At 43.7% G+C, this 25236-nt stretch overlaps 1 protein-coding gene across 13 annotated transcripts in view; it reads right to left on the bottom strand.

Annotated features, from left to right (window-relative positions):
- The window catches only part of ank2b (ankyrin 2b, neuronal), an 882930-nt gene that overhangs the window by 344237 nt on the left and 513457 nt on the right, over positions 1–25236 (bottom strand). For all 13 annotated transcript variants that reach the window (XM_041195707.1, XM_041195740.1, XM_041195679.1 and 10 more), the window contains 2 exons: positions 19461–19559; positions 14979–15077 (listed from right to left, as the gene is read on the bottom strand). In XM_041195707.1, the coding sequence (XP_041051641.1) occupies positions 14979–15077; positions 19461–19559 (198 nt within the window). The remainder of the gene's footprint in view (positions 1–14978; positions 15078–19460; positions 19560–25236) is intronic.

The raw sequence follows: 25236 nt of genomic DNA, 5'->3' as shown, positions 1-25236 counted from the left end.
CCCACCTGCTACCGCACCTTGCGCAAATCTGGGATGATTCTGCCCTCCATCTGCCATCTTGTTGCCCACTCACTGAGCCTGTCTATATCTCTTTGCGGCCTCTCTGTGACCACCCCAAAGCTCAACTTCCCAGCTAGCTTGGTATCATCAGCAAACTTTGATACATTACTTTGTCTCTTCATCTAAGTCATTAATACAGATTGTAAATAGCTGAAATCCCAGCATTCATCCTTGCCTGCCAGCTTGAAAAAGCCCTGTTTATGCCCACTCTCTGCTTTTTATCCATTAACCAATCCTCTAGCCATGCTAAAATACTACCCCCAACTCTATGAGACCTTATCTTGTCTATTAACCTTTCGTATGGCACCTTATCAAATGACTTTTGGAAATTCAAGAATACTACACCTACTGGTTCCCCTTTATCTGGACTACCAGTTACATCCTCAAAAAACTCTAATAAATTTGTCAAACAAGATTTCTCTTTAGTAAAATCATGTTGACTTATTCTAACCATGCTATGCTTTTCCAAGTGCATTGTTAAGATTTCCTTCATAATAGATTTTAGCATTTTCCCAGCAGCTGATGTTAGGCTGACTGGCCTGTTTTTTCACTGTTTTCCCTCTCCCTCCTTTCTTGAAAAATGGTGTAACGTGTGCCAACTTCCAATCCAATGGGACTGTTCCCAAATCTAAGGAATTTTGGAAAATCACGCTAGCCCACCCACTATCTCTGCAATGATCTCTTTTAGAACCCTAGGGTGTAGGCCATCAGGTCCCAATAATTTGTCGGATTTTAATCCCTCAATTTTTGCCAATACTTTTTCTCTATTGATATTAACTTCTTTAATTGCCTCACTCTTTTTAGCCCATTTCTGGTATGAAACTTCTGTCTTCTGCTGTGAAGACAGGTACCAAATATTTGTTCAATGCCTCTGCAATTTCCTCATTCCCCAAGATAATTTCTCCTGTCTCTGCTTCTAAGGGACCAATGTTTACTTTCGCTACTCTCTTCCTCTTTTCTACTTATAAAAACTCTTACATACCTTTTTATAGTCCTGGCTAGTTTACCCTCATATTCTATTTTTTTCCATTTTTATCAACTTTTTGGTGACCCTCTGCCACTCCCAGTCCTCAGACTTGCTACTGATTTTTACTACACTGTAAACCTCTTATTTTAATCTAATGCTATCCTTAACTTCCTGAGTGAACCACAGATGGGTGGTTCTCATTGAGTTTTGTTTTTAAATGTAATTGAGATGTACAAAATTATGAAGGGCCTGGAAAGCTTAAATAGGAAGGACCTATTCCCCTTAGAGAGAGGTCAATAACCAGGGGACATTGATTTTAATTAATTGACAGAATGATTGGAGAGGAATTGAGAATTTTTTTCACCCAGAAGGTGGTAAGTGTCTGGAATTCACTGCCTGATAGGGTGGTAGAGGCAGACGCTCTCAACTCATTTAAAAGATACTTGAACATGCACTTGAAATGCAGAAACTTACAGGGCAATGGACAAAGAGCAGGAAAGTGGGATTAGGCTTGATAACCTTCTTTGGCTGGCACAGATACAATGGGCCAAGTAGCCTCATTCCGTGCCATAAATGTTTCACCTGCAGTTGTTCATATCTTTGGTTTGGTGGGCGGTGGTGGGGGGGGGGGGGGGGGGGGGTGTGGAAATTGATTTTAACCCCTCCCAACCCACCAGCAGAAACTGTCCAAAGGGATAGTTAAAACGCTGGGAGCCATTATCACCAGCTCCTGCCTCGATCCTGACAGATTGGCAGTTTCTGACAGCTGCAATTTATAACTTTTCTGGTTGCCAACTTTCCCCAAAGGCTAGGCAAAATACATACAAGCTACAAAAGCAAAATAGCATATCTTTGACCTGTGCAGATGGCCATGCAGTAAAAGGAACAACCTACCCCTCTTGCGATGATTTTGTATTGCTGATGGAGCTGTTTCTGCTTCAAAAAAGTATCAGCAAAAGAATACTGCCTCTATAGGTTTGTCTTGTATATTCATGGAAATTTTACCATATAACAATCCTACTAAAGTGATGCAAGGTAAACGCATCAAGGGATACTCAACTTTCCATTCATTTTAATAAAGGAAAAACACAAGGTCCAGTGCTAACTTCAAAAAGCTGCAAAACACTTTTCAAGAAGGTGTCAATGATAAGTCTTGGCACAATCTATTTCTAGCCATTTCAGCTTCTGACACTCTCTCCTTTCTAACCTCTCTGGGCTTGATCCCAGTACTAATTAACAACATTCATATTCACAGTTAAGAAAATGTCAGACTATCAAATCATCCAGCAAATATTTTAAAATAGCATTTTATCTAAGTAGCCATAAACAGTCAATAGATTATTTTTTGCAATGATTGATGACATTTGTGTCATAAAGCTTGGAATACACGGATGGATGCCAAAATTCCAATCATATTCTGAATATTTGGATCTGTTTGATTGTGTCCAGCACCTAAAACCTTTGAACAGCTTGTTGCAATAACATTACCAATATATAGTGCAGCAATGGCAACACAAAGGATAACTAATTAATGGCCATAATGACGATGATAAGTGACAGATTGGCCCTTTGGTAGCACTCTCACCTCCAAATTATGAAGGTTGTGTCAAACATAATTTCAAAAATTGAGCATATTATCTAGGTTAATAAATTAGTGCAATATGTAGGGATTATTGTACTGACAAAAATATATCTTTTAGATGGGGTGAGATGGACTGATCTGTTTCTTTTGGTGGATATAGAATATCTCAAAGGCTTGATTTTCAATCTGGGATCAGGATCCCGGCTTTCAGATCATTTTCTGGCTACCGACCCAGCGCCGCATCTACATGGTTCATGCAACACTATCTTAAAATGCAGGTCTACTAATTGGGCCGTAGATGAGCTCAGCATCCGATCAATGATGGTGAGTGCTGCCAGGAGGCAAAAAACTGACTGCTGAGTACAATCCTCAAAGGCAGATGGCAGCCATGACTGGGCTTGTCATTGCCTTGCAAAAAAGAGGAGGCAGGAGATCAGAGGGCCAGCAGCCGCAGAACGCAGAGCAGAGACCAAACGGCCAATGGTAAGATATAATGCACACTATGACACAATAACACTTTTTTCCAAAATCAATTTCTTCAGAATCAATGACTTAATGGCTCCCCATATTGCGACTAAAGGCTGTGCACTAACTTGCACCAGACTTTTCGGGTTCTCTGATCTGCAATTGGAAAATTGCCTTCTGTTGCTCTCCAAGCCATTACCAAACTCCTCAAGGAGCTTAACAGGCATCTAGTTGGAGCCAAGTGGGTTTCTGGCTCCTCCTGGCTCCCACCCCCCACCTAGCCCCCATCCTGTCTGCCCTCACTTTGAAAATAGCAGCATGCGACAGAGATACTGAAATGGGTTATTTTCAAATGCAATTGCACCCGCAATCCTGCCCCCAAGGGTGATCGAAAATCATGCCCCTTAACGCTATTTGAAGAATCATACGGAATTTTGCTGGTATTTTGCAACATTCTTCTCTCAGATAACACTAAAGGTGGGTTAACTGGTTAACTGGATTTCCCTGTCTGGAAATTGGCTGCCATCTTTATCTAAAAATACTGACTGCGCTTAAAAGAAAAAGTAAATTAATTGGTTTTGAAGCATTTTGAGAATTTCTAAAAACATCAAAGTCACCATGTAAATTAGAGGCTTTCCGATGTCTTGTGACACATGAGGCAGACAAAGCACATGCTTATTTTCTCCTTGAAAACATCACTAGCCTGACACCAGAGGCTATAGCTTGAGGGCCGCCCCTCCGCATCAAGTACGGCTGACCGGGTGATTCCCCTTCTCCCACCACCTGCTATTTCATTGTGTGCCGGATATTGGAAGGATCTACAGGTTGCTGATTAACCTGTTTTGACCATGTTATGCACACACCTTCCATAGTTGGCAAGTCTTGGACTGGGACTTGAGCCCAGAGCTTCTCACTCAGAAGCAGGGATGCTACCCATTCGCCACAAGACCTCCTATAAAAATGTAAATGGGGAGTGATTTTGGCTGGAAACTTAAGTGCTGAAGAGGTGACCAAGATGGGGTCTTAAGCTGCAAGACTCATTTAGGCCACATTTAGTGCAAGACACCGCCTTGGTGGAGGACTTGAAGCCAGCGTGGGTAATAGCTTCCTGGAGACTATAGTTAAACATTTGATTGCCACTTAATGCCTACTCACCAATATTCCCTGTAAACTGCGTGGCCACTCTGTAAACTGTGTGGCCACTCAGCAATCCAAAAGTCCCTGTGCAGACTGTGCACAAGTCGGCTCCTTAAGCTGCTGTGCACAGACACACAAAATAATTTAAAGGGGCTGCGGACTGAAATAAATCATCCGGACACGCCAAACAAAATTAGAGGGCATGTACCTGCTCACACTCACTAAAGAGGGTGCATGGCATTTTGGCGGCTAGCACTTCATGCAATACACTCATCTCACAGTAGCTAACTGTTTGCTATTAAATGCGGCAATCAAATCCAAGTGCTACTTAAAAGGGAAACTTGCCATTTAATGTTTATTTCTCTAGCAGCTGTGAAGAAAACCTTTGAAATGCAACAGAAGACTTTTGGGGATATTTGTTAAAGCTTCATCAACAGTACAGCAACATTTATCCCTGAAGATTTCACCTAATAAGAGTTTGCGTTATTGGACACAGAGGAATCATCAGTAGAATTGGACTGCTTGGGCATCGGCATCTTGCTGGGGCTCACCCTTGCTCTGGACAAGGGTATGAGGCCAGGCAACACAGCACCAGCTGTTGCGGCCAAGATGGATAGGAGGGTGAACTGGCATCTGTCTCCTCCACTAAGACATACGGTGCCACATCCAAGAGCCTGTGCATCGCCTCCCTCAGTTCATGAGCCTGTAACCTGCCATTGTGCGGCAGCCAGAGCACCCACACATCAGTGGAAATGAGGGAGTGGAACCCACAAATACAAAAAGTGTAATTAATCAGTACTCGAATGCTAAATCTGCAGCTTTCTAGTTTACTTTCTGCAAGCAAACTCAAATTATGATAATCAGAAATTGGAACCAAAATTGTGTGCCAAATCCAGACTCTCAAACAGGGATGTTGTGTTAGCATAGCATCCATTTAGTCCCTGTTTTCACTCTTTGGCCAAAATAACCCCTAATTTTTTTTTTAATGCAGGTGTAAAATTTACTAGTACCGATATCAATCAATATCTCAACAAATTATCCTACACAAAAGTAAACATTTCTCCCAAATGTTCTCCTCTTCTGAAGCTGCTGGATCACATGGGTCCACAACAACTGGTTGTTCTTCAATCCTTCTTGTGTGTAAACCCTGGCAGTGAGTGACAACAGATTATTATATCTGGGGGCCATGACATGTTAGCTTGCACCCACTTTCATCCAACCACGGGAAACATGTGACTTTACAGAAGAGACAAGAAAAATATAATTTCATCCACATTAACAAAGCACTCATCTGTTCTCCTTTAATAATGTAGTAATGACTGCAGGGTCAAGTATTGTTGTGAGCACTTTATTTCTTGCCAGACATCCCAAACATCATGGTCAGAATCTTCAGCTCGCTGAGCGGGTGTGGGCCCCACTCGCCGATGCTTAAAATGGCGGGCAGTGACGTCGGGCGTGCGTCCCAAAGTCACTGCGCATCATTCAGATTTTCAGTTCGGTGGGCACGCACCCAAGTCGGCTGTGTGCACGCTGAGCTGTCAAAGGCCTATTAAGGCCAGTTAACTATCAATTAAATCAATAAACTGAACTGCCCTTCCAATCTTAAGGTTGGTGGGCTGGCGAAGAGCCCAGGCGGCCTTCGCATTTATCATGGAACCTCATCCATGAGTGGGATGAGGTTTCATGAAGGTTTTTAAAGTCTTGTAAAATTTTTTAATAAAATTAATGGACATGTCCCAACTCATGTGACAGTTTCACATGAGGGGAATTGTCTTAAAAATTTTTTTTTAAACTTAAACTGATCTCCCTGAGGCAACTGTGTGCCTCAGGGAGATTTCTGTGCTCTTTTACGTACATGCACGAAAGAGCGCAGGCCCCGACACAGGCGACCGCACCTCCCCACCCCTTCCCACCCACACAGGGAGCGCTCAGCGCTTCAGGGTGCACGTGACACTTAATTGTCCTTAATTGCCCTGCCCACGTAAAATAGCGGCATACAGCCGATCGCAGGCAGCGATTGGCCACAAGCCCGCTCCCGCTCAACACCCCCAGATGGGGAGAAAATTCTCCCCTATGTGGTTCCTTTAAAGAATCAATTTTTTTGCAGGTATTCACAGATATTGTTGCTGTAAAATAATTGATCCAAGCAAAGAGTCGTCTTGCACTGACAGCAACTTTAGCAAACCTTATAGTGGAATCTTCGCTGGGGTGGGATTGGAGTCAGGCCGGGGCTCATGCACAGTGATTCGCAGAGGCAGCTGGCCATTTAAATCACCAGCTTCCTCCACTGACTTCCAGTTTTTGAACCTTAGCTGCGTGTATCCCAGAACACGAAGAGCAGACCAAGCAAGAGGTCTGAACTTAGCAGATTCTTTGGAGAGGTAAGGTACCCCTTTGGATAAGGTCCTGGAACACCTTTGGGAGAGATGAGGCAACCTTTGGGATTGTCGGAATTAAACATGATTGTGCACTTTTTACACACAAATTAATTGGAACTACCTGGCTGTTCAGGGAGTGTCAAGCTGTCCAGGAACTGCCAAACAGTCCAGGAAGTGTCAAAGCTGCCCAGGAGTGTCAAAGGATACTAGGCGAATTCAGATGGAAGGGGTAAGTGCAAATGGTAGTAGGTGGGAGCTGTGCAGTGGCATGAGTTTATACTAAGTTGGCACAGGGGGTTTAGAGGGGCCATGGGGGTTTGGTGGATGTTATGAGTTGGCATGGATAGGACATAAGCAGTGTGTGGGGGGTGAGGGGTAGGGGGTGAGAGCTGGAGGAATGTTTTTTGCTTTCTTTAATTTAAAACTGTGCCGGAGCACAGAGACAAGCCTTAAGCCCAGCCCACCTCCACACTGGCAGCATTTGCACTCATTCTGGGGTTGCCTGCCCTAACTCCTATTTCAACCCACCCTCGCTCGCCCCTCGCCCTCGACTGAAAATCCAACCTGTGGGCAGCCATTTTTAAAGGTTGAGTTCATTGAGTCTGGAAATTTCCCTACACTGCGAACCCAGCCTGGAGACAAAAATCTGGGCCATGGAATTTTTGTCCTTGCAAAATACTTTCACAAAATTTCTTTTAATACTGATGAAAAATTCAATTGCAGTTACCAAGTTCAAATTAGAAACACAACTTTAGTGAACCTGAGAATGCACTGAAAACATTAATTAAATTAATTTCTTTGAGAAATCCACTTATACTCCAGCTAGATAAATGGTACCAAATTATTGAAGATTGTGAATAGCAATTGATTACAATGAACCTTTGAAGACATCAGAAAAGGGCTGAACAAATAGAATTACCATTTTAAATGCTTAAAATCAATGCAGTTGATTTTACTTTCAAGCAATTGACTGAAGGTCAAATGGACATCTCCATGTAGTTCACCACATTAAGTCTAGCATATATCAGGCTGCCCTAGCTGACAGTTGACATAATTGGCTCCACAAAAATAATTTTAAAGCCCGAAATAAAAACAGAAAATTCTGAAAAAACTCAGCAGGTCTGGCAGCATCCATGGAGAGAGAAACAGAGTTAACGTTTTGAGTCTGTACGACTCTTCTTCAGAGATAAAGAGATGAAATGTGACAGGTTTTATACTGTTTAAGAGGGGATGGAGCAGGTGAAGCAAGATAAAAGGTCAGGGATAGCTGGGAACTAAAGAGGCTTTTAAAGGATTAGCTGTGTTTGATTTGGGATCTGAATAGAAGTTTGTTTGTTTTTCTAAGATATCAACCACCTGAGGAGATTGAAACCTTTGAATGGGTTTCTTGAATGGGAGTTTCTTTTCTAAATATCAAGTATGTTTGAGTGAAAATGTATTAGATTGTTAGAAGTCCTTTTATTTCATTTCCATGTTGCTCCTGAGGTCTGCCCATGGTGGACACTGGGTGAGTGGCTATGGAAGTGGCATGGGGGTATGAGGGAGCATGGGGAATAAGAGGGGGCATGGGGAATGTAGGGGGCATGGGGAATATGAGGGGGAGTGGGCAGGTACTTGGGGGCATGGGTTGGTCATGAGGGTGGGAGGAGGTGTGAGAGGTGCGATCTAAAACAACTGGCCCCAGAGAACCAAGGCAACCCTTTTAATTAGCCTGTCTAGGCACTTGCCCATCCAGTGGTTGCCTACAATCTGCTTCTGGGATCAGTGAGTCCAACTCGATCCTGCCCCCAACTCCTGGATGTGAAAGTTGGGTCTAACGGAGCCTTTTAAACCTAGGCGGGTCTGCTGAGTTGGGAAAGTTCCCACCTCGAGCTACTTGCCCTAGAAGTGAAAATCTGGCCAATACTCCAGCTGAGGTATAATCAATGATTTGTAAAAGATTTAACATATCTTCCTTGTTTTGTATTTTGATGCCAAGGATCCCAAATGCTTTTTTAACAGCCATATCCACTTCTCCTGCCACCTTTAAACATTTCTTCATGTAAACCCCTTGTGTTCTCCGTTCCTACCATTTAGATTATATTCCCTCTCCTCATTCTTCCTACCAAAATGCATCACTTCACAATTTCTCTACAATAAATTTCATCTACCACGTGTCTGCCCATTGTATCAGTCTGCCAATGTCCTCCTGCAGTCTGCAACCAGCTGCAGCTAGCAATACAAATGCTTCTAAAAATTGACTATATCTAAGCTAAAAGCTGTCTAAAAAAATAGTAATTTATGATTATAAGTTCAACAAAATGTTGTATAGCAGTTACATTACAGTGGAACTAAAATTAGAATATACACTGGGGGACATTTTCAACTGCTGGTAGCCTCACCTTACCTGAAATAAGGACAATCTGCCAAGTAATATTTGGTGGGAACCTTGTACCCAATTTGCCCGCCTTAATAAATTTGCAAGTAGGTTTTTAAATGGGTTCCCAGTGGCCCCACCCTAAACAAGCCTGTTCAAATATCCCCGCCAGTGAAACAACGTGTTCCCAGTGGCTGCATAATTAATGAGGTGGGAAGCGGATGATACGGCGCAAAAAGCCACCATTGCGGTTGGTGGGTAAAACATTGTTTTTCGCACCCGCTGCCACGCAGTGCAATTCTGCGATGATTCCACCCCCAATTTTTGCTCCAGGGAGGTGGAGGCAGGATCGAGTTGGATCCACCAACCCAAGAAGTAGACTGTAGGCTTCCATGGAGGTGGGTGAGTGCCAAGGCAGGCTGATTAAAAGGCCAGCCTTGGTTTTCTGTGACTTCATCCCAATTGTTTTAGACCTCGCTCCTCACACCCCCTTCACATCTCCATCCACCCTTCATGGCCCCTAATAGCCCTCATGGCATCTCCATGCCAGCCTACAACCCCCTGATTACATTTGATCCCCATTGCTCACTGGTAACACTTAAATGAGGCCCAGACCTGAAAATGGTTCTGAACTCCAGACTATGGGCGGAATTTTTGCGCTGTACCGTTCCGTTCCTGGCGCGTCCTGCCTCATTAATAATGCATTCAAGGGAAACACTCCAGATCACTAGCAGGCGGGCTTGGATTTGCCCACCACACCATGACCTCATCACTTCCTTGCTCTGGGCACCAAATTTGAAGCACACCAGAGTGCAGCCTACTTAATGTCCACAGATCAGGGCTGCTCCAGGCAGCAGAAGGCCCCAAAAGCAAAGGAGGCAGCAGCCCTCAAATTTAGTGATGCCTCTCTGTGGTGCCTGCTGGGAGCAGTGGAACTTCTACCACAGCTCTGGCCGCAGAAGGTCCACCAGAGTCACCAATCCGGCTCAGGAGGCAGTGGCAGTGACGGTCAGCACCACTGGGGCACAGAGGCAGTCAGCCATCCAGTACAGGAAGAGGATGAATGCTCTCATCCGTCCGCCGGGGTAAGTCAACCACCTCATCACTCTCAAATCACACACTCACAAACTTATCTCACATCCACAGGGATCTCACACCTCAAGGGGCAATACCACTAACTCTCACACACACCCTCACATCTCCGTCAGTCTCATACCCTCTGGAACTCACGTCCTCATCCATGGCTCCACTCACCAAGTAAACATTCCACGCAGTGCCATGCAGGGTGCTCACAAACTCTCCAACTGTTTTATTGCAGGAGAGGTCCCAGTCTGGGGGAGGGGCCAACATTGAAGAGTGTGCCATCACACTGACTGGTGAGGACCTTGATCATGCCTGTGGCGATGGTGAGGTCGATAGTAAACACTCATGTGAGGATCCTGCACCTCATCATCCTTCTCTCAATGCAACTGAGTGCTCTCTCTCCTGTTATTGACTGTGCTGCCACGCACTAATTATCTCTATTTTGAGTCACAGGGAGCTCTGCCAAGCGACCGATACCCTGAGCCAACCAGTCCCTCAGCTCCATCCAGGTCCTCACCTCCAGCCAAGAGGACACCTCCTCTATTGAAGAGCTGGAAATAAGCAGCCTGGAAGACCTATCATAGCGCTTACCCACACCCTGCACCAGTGCAGACACATACCTCAGTGAGACCTAGGTCTGGAGCAGGCTCAGATTCATAATCTGGTGGTCACCACATGGACACATGTCCGCAGCAGGAGGAGGCACATTCAGCCGAGCTCCTCTGCACTCGGAGGACTGTAGGGGAAGAGGCATCTGTGAGGTCCGAGTCAGATGATAAGCCTCTGGATTCAGTCTTCCAACTCATCCTGGAGAGTCAGCAGAAGATGGGGGGAACATCACACAGAGATGTTGGAAGCCCTCAACAGAGTGGCAAGCAAGTAAGAGGAGTGTGTCCACCAGCTCTCTGATGAAGTGGTTCCTATGGAAGTCTCCATGGGAAGGATGGCAGACTCCATGGAGACCCTGGTCCAGCAGAACACAAGAGATGTGTGCAGATCTGCACTCCATCATGGTAGCCACAGGTGAGTTCCTGCAGTGGCAACGTGAGGGGGAAACGGGCACCTCAACGTCCCTCCAGGTGCTCCTTCCCCTCAAGGAGTCAGGCTGGGCCCTCAGGCACCCAAAGGGAGGAGGAGTGGCAGCTGGATACCCTTGGGTCATCCACTCAGAAATCCCAGAGGCTGTCTGCTCTCTCCGAGTCCCCTTTGCCTGTGACCCCCTCAACCTCGTCTTCTGTCACTGCAGAGGGAGCAGCTGGCCCACAGGAGGATAGCAAAAGCAAGCTGGGGCCCCCAAGGCCTTGGCTCTCCAGAGGATGCACGCTGAAGTTATCAGCAGCAACAGGGCCAACCATTGCACAGGCTGTCTCCAGACCTCCTGCAGCACCAAGAAGAAGTGATCGGCCTAGAAAAGTTAAGAAATTCTGATCACAAGTGGTTGCACAGGTGAACACATTTTGTCACTTAATAATCTGAATATATTCACTTTCACTGAATAATATGAGATATTCTCTTTCAGCTTCATTTACAGACTTCACCTGTCCTCTCACTGTATCCGCAACCACCCCCCCCCCCCCTCCCCCCCTTATCTCCCCAATAGCAGTTCAGCTGCTCGCAGCCAGACAATGAGTGATTCTGGAGGGAGAAGCGTGTGTGTGTGTGTGTGTGTGTGTGTGTGAGTGTGTTTGTGTGGGGAGGGGGGTGCAGGGCATTTCAGAGCCTCAGGCAAGCATTCTCCCACGCACGCAGAGCCTCCACCCATCACATTCACTTTACCGTCCCGAGCATTTTCAATGCTGCCTGCTAGGGTTCTCTTTCAGTTATCCATCTGAGCTGACCTGTATCTCCACCCAGCCACTGACTGCACTCCCAAGCAGCAGCTTTGCCCATCCAACTTGAGGCACCGCTCACTTTTAATTTTTGCGAAATGGTAGTTGTCAAGTTTCTCGTAAGCCCCAACTGCCCCACTCATGCTTTCCCCTCCCCCAGTCACCCATGTCCTTTCCCCATCACTCTGGACACCCCGGCATCACCTTCTACCTCCCCACCATCACCTATCAGTCCGAACCCTTGCCATTCCAGGATGTCTAGGTGAACGTGCATGTTCCCTACTTTCTTGAAAATCCCACCCCCATCCACATTGTCCTCCCCGACATTTTCCTTCCCACCTCCAAGGTCAGTGTTTGCCTCCGAGTCCCCACCAACCACTCTTTTCATCCCTTCTAGTGTTATCGACACACCTTCACCCTCCCACCCTACCGGCTCCCCCTGCCCCCTCTCACACTCACCATTCCCTCCTACCATGCCCATCCTCAGTTCACTCCCCAGAAGGCAGTCACTGACTCTCCAGACTCCTCCTTTCCACATTCAACTAGACGTTCCCCACCTCCCCCCACCACCACTTACACCCTCCTTCACCCTTACTCCCTTCTCCCCACAGACACCTTCCCCTCTCTGAACTCCTTCTTCCCCCGGGCACCTATCCCTCTCCAAATTCCCTTCTCCCCCTCTGACTCTTTCCCCTCTCCGAACTCCCTCCTCACCCCAGACACCATCCACTGTTCGAACACCCTTGCTTACACCTTCCTCCCCCTCTTACACCTACATCCCCACTCTCAGCATTCTCCCCTGTTACACCTTCCTGTCCCCATATTCCATCCTGTCTCCGTATTCCCTCCTGTGCCTGTACTCCCTCCTACCCCACCCTCCTTCTCCCTCCCAAACTCACTCCCCCTCCAACACCTTCATTCCCCTCCAACCTCACCACCCCACCCCCCGACAACTCTATCACCCCCTCCCAACCTCAATTCCCCGGGTACACCTTCCTATCCCACTCACACCTAGACCTTCCACTCCACCCTACCCCAGCCCCTCCCTGCCCCTGCAACTTTGCCAATCATCCATAGCAGCTCATCGCCAAGACTGTGATGTTCTGATGAAGGTCCAAAGCACCAGTGGAGACCTCCCAACTTACGAAAGCTGCATCGTGGCGGAACCATGTCCATAAGAACCCACCCAGCATGCGATGCATGTGTTCCTCCAGGGTCTGGTAGCTGTAGGGCTCCAGCATCTTCTTCTCCTCAGATATCCGCAATTTGTGCAAGGCCCTAACGATAAGTCCTGAATTCTGCATGTCACAACTGCCTATGTGTTCTTGGCCGGATGTTTTCCCGCCGGTGTAACAGTAAGTCAAGTGAAAGGTGACGATTGTAGTTGGGCCTGACTTTGCATCCCATTACCAGGATGCAAATCGTGTTCACGCTGGCCTCTCCAGCAGGATTCTCATTCCGCAATGGCGGATACCATCGGATGATCCCGCTGTAATTTCATGGCGGAGTGAAACCGATTTATGCCCCTCACACCATACTCTCTCCACACGCCTGCCATGATGCCCACTGCCAACAGATCCAGACAATTCCGCCCTATGGCTTTGGGCTGTGGATTCACTACCAATATCGCATTCAGTTTGAGCCTGTTTCCCCTTTTGGTTCCACAACATATTGTTCTAAGAAACCGTCCTGAATATCTTTGAACTTGTCCTCAAGTCTACCTTTACCAACTGATTTGTCTAATTTATATAAATATTAAAGTCACCCATGATTATTGTAGTACCTTTCTTGCAATGGAAAGGAAAATTGGGCAGGATCTATAAGGGGTGTATAATCTTCTGCCAGTTGTCTGTCTGGTGGTGAAAGTTAAAATCCACCCTTGGGAATCACATTACACTCTGCAGCTGCTAGTAGGTGTTGAAGGATTACTGTGTGAGAGAAAAACTCTACTTATTTCTTAAGTAACAAACCATTGTTGATTCCTGTGAAAATATGTATGTGTAATATGTAACTTACTAAAGCAAATTAATCAGAGACAGATCAATGCAGCTAGTAAAATTTGACCTAAAATGCTGTGAAATTTAAAATAAACAGTCTGGAGGAGCTGGATAGCAAAATAACATTCAGCATTTAAATAGCATTGAAACTACAAATAACTTAAAGTGGAAAGAATATAAATCATGCACCTAAACAATTATCAAAATTATGTAACGGGATGCTGGTGCATTAATGTGAATTCAGGGAGTCCGAGTTGTCATGGCAACATGAACTTTCACATACATGTTGTAGTCTGGAGCTTTGGATAGTGATAATAGAGGCTCTAACATTCTTTCCATTACATGGTTGACCAGGAATCTCTCCCTCCCATACCACCTGCCGCTGGCATGTGTTGGAAGGATTTACAGCTTGACCTGTTTGGCTGCATTATGAATGCACCTTCCTTGGTCATCAAGTCCTGGGATGAGACTCGAACTCAGAGCTTCCAGCCCAGAGGTAGAGACACTATCCACTGTGCCTCATGACCTCCAACCACGACAGGGTAGTACAGTATTATTTTACTTTTCAACCACTAGGTATATGCTCCTAAAGTGCACATTATATGGATAATAATGTGTGACATACAGTGCAATTTGAAAGCAGCAAATCATACTCCAAGATCAGGGGCTCCATAAACAATTTGTAAAGATGGTCATTAAAATGAAAGGAAATATAGTTTTTAGTAAATCAGTTAATTTCCATCAGAAGGAATATAACAAGATCAAAAACTAAATGGTACAAAGAAGTTCTACTTTAGAAAACATTAAAGCACAAAAGCATTGTACATTCTACATGGATATCTGAAAATCATTCTCTTTGGAAATTCTTAAAAGACTTTGAATGTTGAATTACTGTAACAATTCATTTGCTTAATGTTATGAACTCAAGTTAATAGAAGTACACACAGGCTAATGAACTTATAAACTAGTTTTGAATCTGATTAAAGGCAAAGTGATACTTCACTTTACCAGCTGCAGAGCCAGTACAGGAGTATCAGAAAGTATGATGATGATAGACAGAAAACAATTTTTATGTTGCCATTTTATTTCAAGTGTGCCCATCCTGATGTGTTTCAGTTACTTGCCTGGGACTGCGAATTGATGTTGGCACCCTGCTTCACTAGAGTTCTAACCACATCAGTTTGTCCAGCCAGAGATGCAATGTGTAGGGCTGAGTTTCCTTTCTGTTAAGAGAAAGAAATAATTAGCAAGAAAGACAGAAAACCCAGAACAAGCCACCTTGTTCAGGAGTGAAGAGGTAAATAGAGAATGACAAAGAAGCCTGGAGCAGAAAAGAATGTATTTTCTAAGGAAAGGGAAGCAAAACATTTAGGAAAGCTATTATTAATGTTCAAGTTCATCTGTAAAGAGTTAACTTTACATAAGTATGAAATGATTTGATGATCAAATCTTGGAATGTGTCACACTTTCGTAAAAATGGTATGCAACTTGAATAATATGTTAATTTTGTTTATCTTACGACCACAAGAAACATGAACAGAAATCAGGTATTTGGCCCTTTGAGCTTGTTCTGCCATTCAACAAGATCATGCTTGATCTTATACCTCAGGTACATCTTCTGCACCATCTCCATATCTCTTAATTCTCTTGTTATCCAAACATTTGTCGATTTTGGGCTTGAATATACTCAATGACTGAGCATCTTCAGCCCTCTGGGGTAGAGAATTCTCAAGGTCCATTAACTTACAGTGAAAAAGTTTTTCTTTATCTCAGTACTAAATAGTGAACACTTTATTCTGAGACTGTGACCCCTAGTTCTAGACTCTCCAGTCAGGGGCAACATCCTCCCAGCATCTAAAATGTCAAGCCCCTTAAAAATTTGCAGCTGATCAGAGAGAGACAACATGGATTTAAAAAAAGTCATGCCTGATGAATCTAACTGAATTATTTCTAGAGTTTACTGAAGTGGACAGAGCAATGGCTATGGATGTTATTTATATGGGCTTCCAGAAATCCCTCATCAGAGATAGTTAACTAGTATCAAAGCTCATGGAATTGAAGGCAAAGTATTGACCTGATTAGGAAATTAGTTGGGCATCAGGAGACAATGAGTAAGGATAACGGGCAGGTTCTGCAACTGGCAGAATGTGACTAGTGGCACTGCAATGATCTATGTTGGGGCCTCAACTACCCACTGTATTCATTGACGACTTGAATGATGGAATAGAAAGCCAAGGACTCCGAGTGATTACACAAACCACAGTTGTATTCTGTAGAATTAAGATGATTCAGAGTGATTTGAGTAAAGTTTTCAATCTATTAAGGGGAAGACATAGGGCATATAGAGAGAAAAATTGTTTCCACTGGTGGGGAGCTTAGGATTGGGGGAGTGCAGAGAACTCATCCACAAATGCCAATTAATATTAGACAATTGTTAATTTTAAAATTGTTATTAATGGTTTTTTGTTAGCCAAAAGTATTAAGGGATATTGGGCAAAGATGAGTCAGTGGAGTTAGGTCACAGATCAGCCACAATCTCATTGAATGGTGGAACAGGTTTGAGGGCTAAATGGCCGACACCTGTTCCTATATTCCTAATTTGGTATTTATTTCAGCAAGATCATTTCACATTTTTCTACACTCCAGGGAATAATCAATCTCTTGATCCCAAGAATCAGTCCAGTGAACCCATGCTACATGCCTTCTAAGGCAAGTATCCTTCCTTAAACACGGACTAAAGATGTGGCCTCACCAAGGCCCTATACAATTGTAATATGATTTCTGTATTACTCCAATCCATTTGTAATAAAGGCTAACATACCATTTGTTTTAATAATTGCTTGCTGAACCTGCATGTTAACTTACTGTGACTAGTGTACAAGGGCACCCAGAGCCCTCTGAATACCAACTTCTCCCCATTCTCTTGCCATTTAAATATAATACTGCTTTTCCATTTTTTGCTGAGTCAGCCCGATTTTGGAGGAATTTTAAAATGGCAGGTGGGATCCAATTCTGGATTCTTGCCCCATTCCCATTTCCGGCAATTTTGGCTGGCATGGGATAAGGGAGTCTTTTTATTCATTCACGGGATGTGGGCTTCGCTGGCTGGGCCAGCATTTATTGCCCATCTCTAGTTGCCCTTAAGGAGATGGTGGTAAGCTATCTTCTTGAACCGCTGCAATCCATGTGGTATAGGTACATCCAGAGTTAGGAAGGGAGTTCCAGGATCTTGACCCAGAAACAGTGAAGGAAGGGCGATATATTTCCAAGTCAGGATGGTGAGTGACTGGGAGGGAAACTTCCAGGTGGTGGTGTTCCCAACTATCTGATGCCTTTGTCCTTCTAGATGGTAATGGTCGTGGATTTGGAAGATGCTGTTGAAGGAGCCTTGGTGAAATCCTGCAGTGTATCTTGTAGATGGTACACGCCGCTGCTACTGTGCTTCAGTGGTGGAAGAAGTGAACATTTGTGCATGTGATGCCAATCAAGTGGGCTGCTTTGTCCTGGATGGTGTCAAGCTTCTTGAGTGTTGTGGGAGCTGACTCATCTAGGCAAGTGGATAGTATTCCATCACACTCCTGACTTGTGCCTTGTAGATGGTGGACAGGCTTTGGGGAGTCAGGAGGTGAGTTATTCGTCACACGATTCCTAGCCTCTGACCTGCTCTTGTAGCCACAGTATTTATAAGGATAGTTCAGTTCAGTTCAGTTCCTGGTAAATGGTAACCCCATCTGGTCAAGGGTAGCCAGCCTACACACAGCACTCCCACTCTTATTAACTCCATTGTGAGGTTGAGCAGTTCAAACCCCTCCCTCAATTTTGGTAGAGTCGTGCCCCTTCTGTAAGTATATGTGGTTCATGGCCTTTCAGAAGAGGTGTGAACTACTAAAGAGTCCCAGTCTTGAGTCATCAGCCAAAAAAAAACAGGCATTCAACATTCCCATTGAATTCCCTTGGCCCTTTTACCTTTTCAATCAACCACAGATATTCATAGTATCAATGTCAGAGGCTCTTCTCCACTTCACAACTTTTAATCTTGTGTGAATAAACATACAAGCAAAAAAAAACTTCAAAGAAACAGCAGTTTATATGAATATATGTGCATAAAAATTAGGAGCAGGAGTAGGCTTTTCTGTCCCTCGAGCTTGCTCTACCATTCAGTAAGGTCATGACTGATCTAATTGTGGCCTCAACTCCACATTCCACCTATCAGTGATAACTCTCGACTCCCTTGTTGGTCAAGAATCTGTGTACCTCTGCCTTAAAAATATTCAATGACCATGCCTCCACTGCTCTTCGGGAAAGAGAGTTCCAAAGACTCACAGCCCTCTGAAAGAAAACATTCGTCTTATCTCTTAAATGGGAATCCCCTTAGTTTTAAACTGTGTTCCCCCAGTTCTAGTCTCTCCCACAAGGGAAAATGTCCTTTTTGGATCCACCCTGTCAAGTCCCCTTAAGATCTCATATGTTTCAATAAGATCATCTCTTATCCTTCCAAACTCCAATGGATACAGGCCCAGCCTGTTTTTGCATTGCCAGTGTGTTAATTCACACAAGATTAAGAGCTATGAAATGGAGAACAGCTTCTGACAGGATGAATGGCTGTGATTGACTAACAGCTTTATCAGAAGGTAAAAGGGCCAATGGAATTCAATGGGAATGTTGAATGCCTGTTTTTTTTTTAGTTGGTTACTCAAACCTGAGTTTCTTTCCTTATAACACCCCACCCCACATCCAAGTTTATTACAAGATAATAGAAATGTCAACCAATGCTTTCACTCCCTTCTGCTGCTGTATAAACATTGCTTGCTGAGGTCTAATGGCATTAGCCATTCTTGGAGCTCAGCCAAGTATTCAAAATGAGGCCATCTGTTCAGACTGCTTTTGTTGATACAGTTGCCAGAGTTTTCTTGTACTTTCTGTCATTGAATAGCTCAGCAGATGACTTCATATCAACCCTGAGAGGTATAACTCGGAGTGACAATAAGGCAAAGTTTGGGTCCTCCTTTGCCTCTTGGCGTTTTGAGATAGTTCTCTTGATGGTCTGGACGTGTCTTTCTATAAAACTGTGTCTCCTTGGGTAATGCGGAGATCAAGTGATGATGTTCAACCCATACTGTTCAGAAAAATTCTTAAATTCTCTAGAAGTGAATTGGGTCCCATTATCACATATTACTCTTTCAGGAATCCCTTGCTCAGCAAACAGAACTGGTGCTGCTGAGAAAATTATTGTAGGTCTCAAATCTTTTACCTTTCTGAAAAAACTTATAGAATCATTGGTTACAGAAGGAGGCCATTTTGCTTGTCATGTCTGTGCCGGCCCTCTAAAGGAGCAATTCACCTCATGCCACTCCCCTGCCTTTTCCCCATAGCCCTGCAAATATTTCCCTCTTCAGGTAATGGTCCAATTCCCTTTTGAAGTCTCAATCAATCCTGCCTCCCCAGGGTCTCAGGCAGTATGTTCCACATCCCAAATACTCATGAAAACATTTTTCCTCATTGCTTCTTTTGCAGGTATGTAGAGTACATATAAAGTTGTACACTTCAAATATAATAATGCCAGATAAGGAAATAATTTGTTCAGAGTGTTTGATGTCAGATATTACCTTTGTTGATGAATCAACGACTGCACCTCTCTCCAGTAATTCCTGCACAAGTTCCACATGTCCTTCTTTAGCTGCCAGATGCAATGCATTGAGGCCATTCTGCAACAGTAAAGTATACATACCACTGTATAGCTGCATATCAATATCACAATATGAACACTTACATTCCAATGGACTAATGCGAGGATAATACACTAAATCCTTCAGTTAAAGTGGCATATTTATCCAAGTTCACTTTTACTAGTTTACTGAAATGCTTCATGGCAACCAATGTCACACTGAACTCCATCATTGCAACACTTGTGTGTATTATCATCATGTTTGAAAATATACAACCTTTTTCATCAAATCTTTCATCTTGCAAATTTAAAATGAAGCTATTAAGACATATCACAGCCCACTTAAAAAAAATTATTCAAAAATAAAATACAATAATTCAATAAAATAAAATAATTCAAAAGTCGCGTCAATGCTTGTTTCAAGAGTGGATAAAACGCTTATATCAGGCGTACTGTCCTGTGTTAGCCATTCAGTATTACTGGCAGAGACGTATTGAAAACTCTTTGTACCTTGGGCACCAAAGACATTTGGGAATCTTATGCACCCCCTCACTCAACCCTCCACCCAACCTCAATCCACGGTGGTGGGTTCAGTTTGGAGTTTTACTCTGGCCCCTCAGCCGTAAAGGGATTTGAAAGCAGAACTCTTTAAAATAACATTTAAAATATGTTAATATATACAATGAAGGATTAAACTTCACCTCTAATATCTAGACCGTCACGTTAATTGGAAAGTGTACCAATCAATCAAAATAACTTCTGATTGGAACTATCTGACCACACTATTACTAGCATTTCTGGATTTCAAGATGGAACCTGCATTAATTTTTTATTTTCCTTTTTCTTTTGCAAACAGTTGTGAGAAAGGAGTTTGCTCCCTTAAAACAAGTTTTAAAAGAAATGAAATTGCATCTGAATGTCTTTAAAATCTGGGTGATGAGCAGTTGATCCATTTCAAATCTATTAAACTGGCTGGCAAGTAAAATCAGAGCAAAATTGTGTTCCTTTATACATAAATTAAGATAGAAAGTAAAACCAACATGCTGTATAAAAATAATTCAGGATGCATATGTAACTACAACCTGTCTAATCCAGTTGCAGCCAATTGACTAAAAAAATTATTCTAGGGATTTGGGTGTCCTGACAAGGCCAGCATTTATTGCTCATCCCTAATTGGCTTTGAGAAGGTGGTAGTGAGTCATCTTCTTGAACTGCTGCAGTTCGTGTGGTTAAGGTACTCCTTCACTGCTGTTAGGCATGGTGATATACATCTAAATCAGAATGATATGTGACGTGGAGGGAAAATTGAAAGTAGTTGGATGCCCACGTGCCTGCTGCCCTCTAAGCGGCAAAGTTTGTAAATTTGGAGATTCTTTTTGAGAAGCCTTGGCGAGTTTCCTCAGTACACACTGTACATCGTAAACACTGCAGCCACAGTGCAGTGGATGTTCAAAGATGGTGGATGGGTTACCAGTCAAGCAGAAGGTTGAATAATATCAACCTTCATGACCAGATGGGTGCAACTGAAATAACACTCAAGTGGAGAGTCTTCCATCATACTTGTGGCATACCTTGCAGTTGCTGGAGAGGCGTGGGGAAGACACAAGGTAAGGCAATTCCCACACAATATCCAGCCTCTGACCTGTTATTGTATTTACATCACTTATGTGGTTGTCTAGTTCAGTTTCTGATTCATGGTGACACCTGGGAAGTTTATGGTAGGGATATCAGTGATAGTGATATCAGTGAAACGTCAAGAGAGGTGGTTCAACACTTCGGACTGAAACTTCCAGACTTTGAAAATTTTTGGGCATCAGGACCATTTTTGGGTCCTGATCCCATTTGCAGCAATAGTGGGACTTCAGGCACGATCTTATGTGAGATGGTCAATTAAGAACCTTCTTCTGGAACTGCCATCCAGGGAAGCTAGATGGCTTCTGGAGGAAGGTGGCGGAAACAGTGAAGCCCATTGCTAAGGTGGCTGCCAACCTTCACAGTGTTATCAGTGAGATATAGCTAAGGAGCAATCAATAGGAACTGTAGGGACAGAATGGAGGCACCATCATTATCAGGGGAGTGGCTGGCAATGTACCAGTCTCAGCACTATCTGAGTCAATCAGCAGGAGATCCTCACACTATGGCAAGTCTCTTACATGGGAATTCATCAGCCTTGCCATATCTTTCCTGTAAACATTAAAAAAGCTTTATAATTTCACAGTTTCAACCTCCCACTGTGCAGCCACTTCCCATGAGTTGCCGAACTGCTGAGACAGCGAGAGCCCTTGTGACACTGGAAAAATTGCCTAGTGCCGGAAAAATTGCTGAAAACTGATCTTTTAAATACCTTAATTGGCATCCTGCCACTGATGTGTTAGTTGCTGACACCGGACCCGGCCAACCCCTGAGAAAAGCAGCTGGAGGTGAGAACTAATCAGCGAATCGGCCCAATGAATTTTTTCTAAATTTGCTTACCCTTCCCCCACAACCACCACAACCATTTCCATCTCCAAGGACCTAGGAAAATTATCCCTAATTCCCCTTGTTGTTGGAGCTGGTCAATGCCTGGAGGTGCGAATGTTACTTGCCACTAATCAGTCCAAACCTGGATGGTGTCCAGGTCTAGTTGCAGGAACAAAAACAAAAAATGCTGGAAAAAGTCAACAGTCTAACAGCAACAATGGAGAGAAAAGTGGAGTTAATGTTTCAAGTCCATATGACTTCTTCAGAGCCAAAGAGATGTAAAAATGTGATGGAATTTATACTGGTTAAGAGGGATGGGGCAGGTGAAGCTGGATAGAAGGCCAGCAATAGGTGGGGACAAAAGAGGGTTTGCCAAAGATGTCATGAACAAAAGGACAAAAGGGTGTTAATGATAGTGGTGCTGGCTAAAGGAGGTGCTGATGGTGGCATTAAGGTCAGAAAGCAGAATGTGATAATAAAGAACAACACAAACAAGTGACAGATGGCCGTTATGGAGGTGGGGTGGGAGGAGGGGGTGGTGGTGGGAAAAAAAGATTTAAAATAGGATAAGAGGTGGGGATAAATCAATGAATAAAAATGAAAATAAATAAAAATAAAAATAAGTGGATAAAAATAATTTAAAAATGAAAATGATATTGAAAAAAGGGGACAAAAAAGGGTGAGGACGGAGGAGAGAGTTCATGGTCTGAAGTTGTTGAACTTAACGTTAAGTCCGGAAGGCTGAAGAGTGCCTAATTGGAAGATGAGGTGCTGTTCCTCCAGTTTGCGCTGGGCTTCACTGGAACATTGTAGCAGGCCAAGGACAGACATATGGGCATGAGAGCAGGGTGGTGTGTTGAAATAGCAAGCGACAGGAAGGTGTGGGTCATGTTTGTGGACAGACCGAAGGTGTTCCACAAAGCAGCCACCCAGTCTGCTTCACCTGAAAGGAGTATTTGGGCCCTTGGATGGTGAGGAAGGAGAAGGTAAAGCGGCAGGTGTTGCACCTTCCACAATTGCATGGGAAGATGCCATGAGAGGAGGATGATGTGTTGGGTATGATGGAGGAGTGGACCAGGGTGTCCTGGAACGATCCCTACAGAATACCAACATGGTTGGGTGGGTGGGAGGGTGGGGGGGTGCGGTGAAGGGAAGATGTGCTTGGTGTGTGTAATTTCCAGAGTGCTTATCCTTGTCCTGCTATAATCACATTCTGCTTTCTCATCTTAATGCCACCACCAGCACCTCCTTTAGCCAGTACCACTACCATTAACACCCCATTACCCTTTAGTTCATGACATCTTTGGCAATCCCTCCTTCGCCCTCACCTATTGCTGGCCTTCAATCCAGCATCAGCTGCTCCAATCCCTTAAACAGTATAAATTTCATCACATTTTTACTTCTCTTTAGCACTGAAGAAAAGTCATACAGACTCAAAACGTTAACTCTTTTTCCCTCCACAGATGCAGTTAGATCTGCTGAGTTTTGCCAGCATTTTCTGTTTTTGTTTCAGAATCCCAGCATCTGCAGTATTTTGCTTTTATCTAGCTGCAGGAAGCTTCCAATGGGATGTAGTGAATTAGATGTATTCACATTTTAACTGTTCTTGATTATTTCTGGAAACTAGTTTAAAGTTTCAGGATAGCCGATTTTCTGCAGTATCCAGGGGAGAAATTTCTTTCTGCAAATTCGAATTTTGTTAGTAAGAAATATTAATGTCAAATCATAACACTCTTCTTTGCACCCATATAGGGAAATTTAGAACGAGTTATTAAGTTCACCAGCTGATATATAAGAGACTCCTCTGCGACTGAGCACCAGCTTCCTCTAAAATAGATAAGGTGTATTTCACCACATTGTCATTGCCATTAATCCTCAGAATCATGGATCATGTTCCATCAAGATTGGGGCTGGGGGCGATCATGCTTAGAGCAGAAAAGGCGGGCCGTGGTCCACAACACAAGCGTGCCCAGCAGCAGATGGGGCATACAAGATACTTGAAGCTCATGTGTAACTTCACAATTGCCAACCACCGTGTTCCCAATTCAGTCAATAAGAGAACGTTGTTAAATTGAAATAGTTTTAATTTATTTGTGTCACTAGGTATGGAAGCCCATGAGATCTGTTTTTACATTAACTTTTTTCATAACAGTTTACTGGTTGATACACTCTTTCGAAATAATTGTTCTGTATTAATGTATCCACGCAATAGTGCATTAGTGGCCCTGACATGATTCAAATTTTGCGACTCCAACTTTCTTGACTGCTGCTGAGCCTCATAAAATGTCTGGTTAACTGCAGTCATAAAATACAAAGTACCTAAATCAATATAAAAGAGATGTATACCACACAATTAATTTATATTTCATTACCTCTGCTTTATAGGAAATAATGTATCACTTCTATGATTTTAATAGTAGCCACCATCTATTTCTCCAGTGAAAGTTCTCAAGCTAATCTAGTGATTAGATGAACTAAAATGTGATACCATGGATGTAACAGCGCAGTAGGGACAATGAAGCTTGCTTGGCTGATGAAAGATTGCGCTAGATTTTGCATTGGGCAGGGGGTGTCGACAGCAAAATGTCAGCATTCACCCTCGTTACCCTCTTGACCACAACTTCAGAACGTCAGGCAGGTGCAGATTAGTGCGGAAATCCTGAAGTTGTAGTTTGGCACTCAGTTTTGACACAGGTTGTGCTGTTTATATCCCACCATCCCATTACATCCCCATAGCCAGCAATCACTGAAATCAGTGAGAATTTCAACTCTCCTGCTCCCACAATGTCACTTGAAACCCCTTTAAAAAGTTATACCTTTTCAATCAGGTGTGACTGAGGTTTTAATGGCAGTGTAATTAATAAACTTTGATGAAAACAGATCTGGGGCTGAAAATATATTTTTATAATCCTGGAGTTCTGTTAAATGATTAATCATTAGGGCCCAAATCTTCCTACCTCTGGATTGTCAGAGATGGGACGTACTATGGGAGATTCCCATCAGGACCCTGTGGAAGTTTCAATATCCGATGGGCTGATTCACTGCTGCCTTCTGTGAATGTCTCTAACTTTGAACTCGGGGCAGAGACTTGGGCTAGATATGCAGGATTTACCTGGATACTTACCCAGGAAAAGTTAGACAATTTAAAACCTGGTCTAACAGCCGGGGTAACTTTACAACTGACCCCCTCAAACACCTTCTCCCCACCATCTGACTAGCCTCCCAACTACATGACTACCCCCTGACCAGCTGCCTAA

The sequence above is a fragment of the Carcharodon carcharias genome, chromosome 1 (genome assembly GCF_017639515.1).
Source record: "Carcharodon carcharias isolate sCarCar2 chromosome 1, sCarCar2.pri, whole genome shotgun sequence".
In the NCBI taxonomy this organism is placed as follows: Eukaryota; Metazoa; Chordata; class Chondrichthyes; order Lamniformes; family Lamnidae; genus Carcharodon; species Carcharodon carcharias.
The sequence above is the reverse complement of the archived record's forward strand: the minus strand, read 5'-3'. Positions and strand labels throughout refer to the sequence as shown.